Source organism: Brassica napus, chromosome A6 (assembly GCF_020379485.1).
Source record: "Brassica napus cultivar Da-Ae chromosome A6, Da-Ae, whole genome shotgun sequence".
Classification (NCBI taxonomy): domain Eukaryota; kingdom Viridiplantae; phylum Streptophyta; class Magnoliopsida; order Brassicales; family Brassicaceae; genus Brassica; species Brassica napus.
Window position 1 is genome coordinate 17,814,889 of NC_063439.1, and position 9,831 is coordinate 17,824,719.

The 9,831-nt window shown below is 33.9% G+C and overlaps 1 protein-coding gene across 1 annotated transcript; it reads left to right on the forward strand.

Moving 5' to 3' along the window:
• On the forward strand, nt 1–6,508 carry LOC106351811 (gibberellin 20 oxidase 3-like). Its single transcript, XM_048781879.1, has one exon. The coding sequence runs from the start codon at nt 4,591–4,593 to the stop codon at nt 5,113–5,115; it is 525 nt and encodes a 174-aa protein (XP_048637836.1). The 5' UTR covers nt 1–4,590; the 3' UTR covers nt 5,116–6,508.
• The last annotated feature ends 3,323 nt before the right edge of the window (nt 6,509–9,831 follow it).

Consider the following 9,831-nt stretch of genomic DNA (forward strand, 5'->3'; position numbering starts at 1 on the left):
AATAACTTTTAAATATTACATATTTTAATTAAAATTGATTACATTTTGAAACAGATAGAGTAATCTATAAACTAACTCTATATAGATATGAGGACAAAATTGTAAACTGGTCTCATCTTGAATTTCTCTCATTCTGTGCATTCCTAATTGGGAGGAGATAATCAACATCTAATTTTATGTTACATTAAGGATGATGTAAGGAAGACATAAAGATATATTTCCAGTTATCACAAATATAGAATCAATTGACTACAACGTAATTATGTCCAGCGTAGGACAACATAGAAGAGTTTCCATACCTTTTAATATTATAATATCTCACTATATTATTGGTTAAATCAGTTTTCTCTAGCACAAATACTCACTCAATTCTTAGAGTTTAAGCTTTTCTATATGATGATATTAGTAGTTTGATCCAAAAAAAAAAAACGGTCGAACTGTACACTATAATTGGAGAAAGAAAACAAACAAAAATCAACCGAAGACTTTTAAGGTATATGAAACAAAAATTGGAAATATCAATTCTCTGCATTTAAAGAATAATGCAATAAAATTGTAAAAATACAAAATAAAACAAAAAAATACACAGAAAGAAAGATTTAGTAAAATAAAATCATAATATAAAATTGATAGTGCTCAGCTACACTAAAAAGTCTAAATTTACAACATACACAGTTTTATTTACATCTTGAAACCTATTATCTAATTAAAATGATTCTAAAAAAAGTGCCAGCACGAAGAGTTAAAAAATATACAATAAAATACAATACATAACGTTAAAAATACATTATCACTGTAGCTAAAAAAACCTTATATAGGCTGAATAAGCTGAAGGTTATCTGCCATGTACTTATGCCAAGCTGTCAAGAAAAATATGTGAAACTTTGGTAGATAAACCACAAACTATTAAAAGAAGGTCGTATATAATTCTGCAGAATATGTTTATTTGCTATGTTTAGAAGAGGGAATCTTGTATGTAATTACTATTACTGAATTGTCATTTCCTAAAGACAACTTTTGAATACATCCCAAAACTATAAGACTTATCATTTCTTTGTTAGCCAAGTGAAAACCCATTCTAGTTGCAGATTTCTAGCATAAGAGAAATTCGAGTGCATTTAGAGGAGGAAACACATAAAAGAAGAAAAAAATAATAATTACATGAATGATGAATCCAGACAAACCAAACAACAGTACTTGTCGTTGAACAAACATTATTTTTCTTCTAAACTCCAAGTCTCCAACAATTGCATACAGAAAAAAAGTCATAAGAAAAACGCTCTACAAAGTTTCAAAATTTTCTAGTTGACTCTTTTCTTTCTGTAAACATCAAAGATGTCTCCACCTCGAGCTTGTACAACGTGTTTTTTGGTTGCTTGGAAGTAACAGCAATCCTCTTCGTCCACAAGCTCAAAATTCAGATTATACTTTGACACTGAATTTGTTGTTTTGATTCTTATGCGATGGCATCAGATCATATGGTGCCTTTTAAATGACCAATATGGTCACTAAACTGAGCAGTACCTTCTGATTTTAGAGCAGAGGCTTCCCAGTTAACACATCGGGTAAACTGTAAATCTCTGGGGATTCAGGGTGACTTTCACCGCAAGAAACAAAGTCGTGAACTTCGTTTCCATTGAACTGCACACTATTTCCTCCTCCATTTGCCTTTCCTTCATCAAAACCCTCTGTCCAACCGCCTCTTCTAACAACCCAAAAGAAGAATAAGTATTAGACATGAGCACATAACAACAAGTGTCATCTGGATCCAGGTTCATCAAACATTTTACTTCTTGCTGAGCAACCTCAACTTTTCCTGCAAGCACAAAGAAAACAACTCCATATAATAGTGTCTTCTTCCACCATTATGGTCGTTATTACTCTCTTCTTGAAACTCTTTACTTTTTGGACCCCAACACAATGGTTTTGTGATTCCTGAGCTTGATTCTTTAAATTCTCAGCTTTGCTCTCTGCTTCTCCAAGCTTTGACTGCGTCTTGTAGGCTTGATTACCAACTAATGCTAGCTTAATCAAATCAAATATGGCCGACAGCAATATCTATTTTGTTGACTGTGACTATGACTTGCTCCACACCAAAAGCTATAAAAACCCATGTATGCTCCTTGTCTGCCCTTTCAAATTATCTAAGCCAGCTTCAAAAGCACCAATAGTTGCATCTATGACCAGAATCACAGCAAGTTCGGAACCATGAGCTAGGTAAAATACTGAACTCCTAAAAGTACACCACCAGTTCTGTTGAAGGAGTGTGTTCAATTTATTTTTAAAATATGACCGAATAAGTGAAAATCAAAGCAACAAAATGTTTGATGAGGGCTTACGGGGAAATGAGGAAATGGACTACAACTCGAGTAGTTGCGGTGACATTGTTGAGAGCAGAGCCTTGGACAGACTGTATGTGGCCTACAACATCTACAAATAAATAAACTGGTTTGAAATGGTAACAACAACAACCAAAGCTCTCTTGTCCAAAAAATAAGCTTCTTCATTCCAAAGAACCTATGCATCCACGCTAGCCTTAGTACCAGTTACAATATTCCACGGATAAAACTACAATTCAGACCCAAAAGAAACAAAGGAAGAAAAAAATAGATGAACTCCAAGCATTTAGATGGGACTTACTTCTCTCTCAGGCTTGGGAACACAACATTTGACTAAGCATCATTTGATTATTGTCCTCAGCTTCCCTATACATATGTTCCAGTCAGAGAATAGATTAGTTCCAAAATGGGGAATCAAATCAATTTCCTTTCAACTAATAGACACGCACACTTTTTAGCATCTTCTGGTTCTCTGTCTTGATCTGGATTCTACATTGATGAATGCCATGGATCCCCTTCTAATTAGGTTAGTTCAAGATGAGGCAAAAATATTTTAAAATGAAAAATTTCCCAATTGAAAAAGATAAAACCGGCATAAGTGAAGGTTACGAAAAAATATAGTGCCATGTCAAGCCATGAGCTCTTGCTTTCTGCTATGTCTAGTAGCTTCTGTTTTCGGATCAGCCTACACAGAAGAAATATAAGAGACATATTAATAAAACATCAAATTGCAAACATCGTATTTTCAAATAAAACCCAGCCATTGTTACCATGTTTCCATGTCAGGATCTATGCGGCAGAAGGATCCACTGTTGATTGCTCCGGTAACCATGACGCTAGCGCTGAGGGGATCTGGCCGATATTGACAGTATATACTTCTAGATCTAGAAAATGGAAAGGCTTGGTTCAGATTTAGACTGCAACTATTGATTTCAAAATTCACTATACCTTTGGCGGGTGGATTTGTAGCCGGAGCTTTTACCAGCTCCTTCACTACCTTTTGAACATGGCTTCCTAAGTTCACATGAACTGGAATAAAAATCACCAGAACTCCACTTGTACGGCGTCGTAGTAGCTTAACTAAACAACCAACACAAACATCCCTCTGTCTTTAGAAAGGACTCTTAGAAACTGGTACGTGAAAAATACATCAAAAATATCTTCAGATATTATGGAAACGACTATACCATTATAAACATACACAAAAGGAGCCAGAATAGACTAAAGGCAAGGAATCTGGAGCCGCTGTGAAAAGAAATTGAATTTGTCAGGAAATAGAGAGAAAGCAGTTGAACAAAAATATGAAACAGATAAATCCAAGGAAACATACGATGGGCTCTTCATAATCCTTTGAACTTATGTATTCGACATGGCTGGCTGAGGACGTTTAAATTCTCTTTCAAGCTTCGGTAAAGAATAAAAACTCTAACATGGTGTGAGATTGTTGAAATACAATGCAAGAGGAGACTTGCCAGAGGATTGAACTGATTTCATGGCCATCGATCCAAGTTGTTGAATATGATTCCATGAAAGCTTTGACGACGGGTTTATATAAGCAAGAGAGGAAGGTGGAAGGAGCATAAATGAATAATTAAGAGTGGGTTGCGAGTAAAACGGACAGGATTGGAGGAATTTGGAACGATGAAGACATATGAATTTATCGACTCAGCCTCGACTGTTTTAGGGTTTCTTTTGAATTGGGTTTATGAGCCAACTACTTCAATTTACGGATCAAGAAAAAAAAAAGCAGCCCAACACCGGTGTGACGTGGACAAATAAACTCATCCCATTGGCTGATTTTAATAGCCGACGTGGATGGTCTCTCTGTTGCTCGTATTCGGCTTTTAGTATTGTAGATGATTTGTTTCTACTGTGATGTTATTATTATTGGTACATACATAGATTACCCGGTTTGTTATTATTATTGATATGATGTATGTCTATTTTAGTATGGCTAATAAAATAGTTGTATTTTAAATGACAATATTTTATCAGTAGAAAACAAATTATATTTTAACAGAATACATATACGTCGTTTTTATGTCAAAAGACTCAAAACTTTAGAAGTGATTTCTTATAAGAACTCCAAATAAAACTTAAAATTAAACAAAATTCCAGATTTGACCTAATATTACTTTTCATCGCGACTCCTATAAATGCCATCTCAACAAAGTGTCGAGAGAAAAGCTTTGAAAGTGCATAAAATATAATTCCGAAAGTTTCTACCATTATCATATAAATAAACCGCAGTATGTCCTCCATTACAAATCTTCCCCATGCAGGCTTCGATGCAAAAGTCTTAAACAACCAACCAAGCAACATACCATCGGAATACGTATGGTCCGACGAAGACAAACCCTCAACCGACATCAAAGAGCTCCAAATCCCTATCCTCGACATCTCCAGTTTTCTCTCCGGACAAGACAACCATGTCGCGATTTCTCAAGCGTCTAGGCTCGCGTCCGAAGCTGCGAAGCTTCACGGCTTCTTCCTCGTCACAAACCATGGAGTTCAGGAGGGGATATTGGCACGTGCCTACAAGTGTATGGGCACGTTTTTTTACTTGCCGGCGTCGGAGAAACAAAAGGCCAAGAGGAAATGGGGTGAGATCTCCGGTTACGCTGATAGCTTTGCCGGAAGATTCTACTCGGAGCTTCCGTGGAAGGAAACGTTGACGTTTAGATTCTCTGCTGAGGAGAAGCTCAGGAGCGGCACGGAAACAGTTAAAGATTACGTTTCTAAGACAATGGGAGACGGGAACGAAGAGTTTGGGTAATATATACACCTTCCGTATTTGGAAAAGATATGTTTTAGACTTTAATTAATTCAATTTGATTTAAAACTAAAATATAAATTTAAAATATGAATTGTATACCAATAAAAATAAAACTAAACAAAGCTAGTAAATGATAGATAAGAATATGTATAAATCTTAAACCTTAATCGTTCAAATACAGAAAAGTATCAGCCATCTAGAACTATTTATAAACTAGTAAAATCATATATGTTTTAGCTAACTTATATGAAAATATTTTATCCAAAGAATGTCATGCAGATCTAGTTAATAATGTATATTTTGTGATTGTTTCATGCAGAACTGTGTTTCAAGAATACTCAGAGGCGATGAACACACTTTCGCTAAATATCATAGAGTTTCTTGGAATGAGTCTTGGGATCGAAAGACGCTATATGAGAGAGTTTTACCGAGATAACGATTCGATACTTAGGTTGAATTACTATCCACCATGCAAGCAGCCAAACCATACATTAGGGACAGGACCCCACACCGACCCGACTTCTCTAACCATACTTTATCAAGACCACGTCGGTGGTCTTCAGGTTTACGTGGAGAACCAGTGGAGATCCATCGCTCCCAAGCCTCAATCATTCGTGGTTAACATCGGCGATACCTTCGTGGTAATTAAGTTAGCATTTTTTTTAAAGTTAACATTTTCTTTACGTAAGAGACAAAGATTTTGACATTTTGTATGTGCATCCAAAACTCATATTTAAGCGTGATTCAAAATCTCATAATGCTGAGAATGATTGTTTTTGTACCCACTACCCATGAGACTCGAGACAAAAACTGTCTCGTGTTTTAGATGTGGGTCGCTTTATTAGGATGGTGGAACCGTTGCATATGCACTACATATATTATGTATTACATCGAAAATGTATCCATGGTATACTCCTAGTAATTTATATATATATGGACTAATCGAGTTATTACAAATCGGTTTTGTGTTGACATAGCATCAAGTATAAATTTATCCAGGTATTTTACATATGAAATATTTTTCCTGAAACTTATCATGCAAGAAACTTTGTAAGAGTATTGAAAGTCTGTATCTTCTTTTATAGGCGTTGACGAATGGAATATACAGAAGTTGCTTGCACCGGGCAGTGGTGAACCGAGATAGGGAAAGGATGACATTAGCATTTTTCTTATGTCCACAAATGGACAAAGTGGTGAAACCACCGAAGGAGCTACTAGAAGTGTCCGGCCAAAGGCTGTATCCTAACTTTACATGGTCCATGTTTCTTGAGTTCACGCAGAAGAATTATAGATCCGACAAGAACACTCTTCAAAAGTTCTCAGACTGGCTTAGGAGCAAAGAAGTTATCGACAACAAACTTGCCGGACAAAGTTAGAAAGAGACTGAGAGATAGTTAAATAAAAAGAAATTGAAGGGTTTGTTTTAATGGAAATTTCAGTTAATGTTTTCTGAGCTTCAGACAGTTTATCTATAAAGAATAGTAACCAAGCAACCAACCGCCTTAAAAACAAGAATCCCAAAGATTAGTATGAGCTAACCAAACAACCAACCGCCTTAAATAACCAAAGCATCAACTGTAAGTCTATAATTTTATGTTGTTTTGTCTCCAAAACGTATCCATGAATATATAAGAATATAAAAAAATTAGATCCCTTGTATCTCAAGTGATAAAAGAGTATGTAACTAAGAAGAGACTGCCCTTGACAAAAGAAAAAGGCTTCAATCGTACGTGTTCCATTAAAGGACTTGCATTTTAGCTGAACTGAATCCAATAATTTAGAAAGGTTAAAGTAACATCTTAAGCAAAAAGCTCACAAAACTGTCAAGTTCCAAACACCATACTGGAGAGGATATATGCACACAACTAGCTTTTGATTTTGATATATCAAACCATAGATATTTTTAGGGGATTGCCTCTTATCCTCTGAAGGTAAGACTAATTCTAACAGTAGTTGCCATTAATAATTTGGAGATATATTGTTATATCAACAAAACCCACATGTCTATAACCGTGACAAGAGAGTAGAGAAGCAATTACGTATATACATTACATATATAGGTGGCACAAAAAGGTTGCGCCATGAGTTAAAATAGCTTTGGACCCCTTGTTTATGTGCCATCGGAGTAAATATTTTAGGTTTTAACATGCATATACATACATTAGTAGTCACTTTGTTTCATAGACCTTTTCCACATGTATTATGAAAAAAAAATATAGAGTTATTTGTTTATAGTTACTTTTATTTGCCCAAGAATTATAACCAAAACTCCAAAAGAAAACCCCACATTAACAACTATTATACAACACTCTGATTTTTAATTAATATTCTTATAACTTTATTCGCTCAAGACATGATACAGTTTGTAATGCATTTTTTCCTGTAAAAAGATGCGATCTTAATTTATATATGATTGACTATTTGTATTTTAGGGTCAAGACAAGAGAACAAAATACAGAAAACAAAAGAATGGCCCATCTAAATAATTTTCTTGGTGGCTTCTCATGAAATGTATTTGCTGATGATTCAGCTATACATCAAAACTCGACAGTCGACACATCACACACTAATTTCTTTTCGTTTGCTTCCTCCTTTGTGTTGACAAGATTATCACAATACTTCTGTAACTCACATATGTTAAGAGTAAATTACGTTTTTATGACTTGAAAAGTTATGGAAAAAGCTTCTAAACATTTAGTTTAATCATCCAGAAACAGTATCTTTCATTTCTAAAATCACCTCACCTCAAGATGTCCAATGATTTCAACTCTTTTCTCCAGTGATGTCGCGGAAAGGAAGAAAAAAATAACAATAAGCCGAAAAATATGTTTCTTATTTTTGTCTCTAAATCTATGTTAGATTCGGCAGAGAGTAGGGGCCTGGGGTTGTACCAAGTAAAGAGACGATGTGTTTTTTCTTTGTTATCTTCTTGTATTGTTTTACCTTATAGCCGGTGTTATTAAATTATAGTTTCTTGAAGTATTTAAATGAAATTAAACCTCCAAAAGTACCAAATAAAGTGAAACAACTCTAGAGATTAATCGTTTTAGAGAAATGTTGTAATTGTTTTTGCTTTCTACAACACGAACCATGATGAATTCATTGACAAAAAAAATATATAGATGATGATGGTACTCACTCTGCGTCATAAAGTTAAAATATTCACTTGTACTATTATCATTGTTCTTTAATTACTATTATTTTTATGACCATTATAAGAGCAACATTAGATAAGAACTCCAAAGAATTTTTTTTAAAAAAATATTAATATTTTAATGAATTATAATTAGAAATTAAAAGTTAATTGTAATACAAAATTTCAATCAATCTATTGTTTACAAGTGTCATACAGACTTTAGTGGAGCTTTAGAAAATTCTAATATTAGAAGTTTTGTCTATTCTCTCTCTTCTCATTTGATTATTTTTGATTATTTTTTATTATTTTTTATTCTAAAAACAAACTTTAAAATTCTTAGTTAGAGGTGTTCTAACAACAAATAATTATAATATAAAAATCTGATGCGTTTTATCATTTTTGAAACTCCAACCCTCAACAAAGAAAATTTTATGTAACTAATAATAAACCATATAAACGTTGACAAAAAAACCCATCTAAATATTTAGCTTTGCATAACTGCGTTTAAAAAGAACGGCACGTGGAGGTAAAGTGTGCGAAGATCAATCTCCTTTTATGAAGGCCTACCAATGGCCCATCAATGAGCTTTGGCTTCCTAAAGAGAGGTCCGCGTCACATGCATCTCTTTTGTTTTTTTATTCTCTTTTTTTTGTCATTGTCTCTTTCAAATACTTATAACTAGGCCTGGAAATATTGACTTTACCTATGGGGCCCGGCCCATTTGACCTACGGCAGAGCGGATGTGGATTAAACAATTTGAAAAAATCGATTCGCAGATGTGGATTATGAACATTTTATGAAGAGTGGATGCAGGTTGGTGGATTTTGAATTGTATCCACCAACCTGTAATTTTTATTTTTTAATTTTTTTTGTTAAAAAGGTATTATTTTTTAAAGAAAATATGCGAATTTAAAAAATAGATATAATTTTAATTATAAATATATAATTTATATTATTTTTTACAAAAAGTAAATTAAATAATTATTTTTTAAAATAAAAATATAATCCGTGGATCACCCGCAAAATTAAACAAGACGGATGTAGGCATAAATTTATTTGTTCGCAGATCGTACGGATCGGATTTTTTGATAAAAAAAATTACAATCCGTAAATTGGCGAATCAAGCGGGACGGGTTTGACCCGCAACCCAGCCCTATTTACAACACACCATGTAATCTATCAGTCTATGTAATGTTTGGTTGCCCTAGTCTTTGTTTTCTAGTTGGGAATAAATATCAATACAAAAAACAAAACAAAAAACCACCAAGAAAAAGCAAATTGACAAGATTGCAAGAAAACAAACGACATATCATCTTATGAATGAGTCCAAATAAGGAATTAGTATCATGGACCTACATATCATGCGTCACTCTCACTATCACAAATTTACAGTATTGTCTTCTTCTTTTTTTTGTAACTGAATTTACAGTATTGTCTAATCATTGAAATAATAGGTAGATCACGCTTCGTTAAACTCAGAATTGGAAAACCACATATTATCTGAGTATCCAATTTTACATTTTTTTTAAATAAAGAATCCAATTTTACTTATCTATTCCCAATCTATTATATAATGAGGG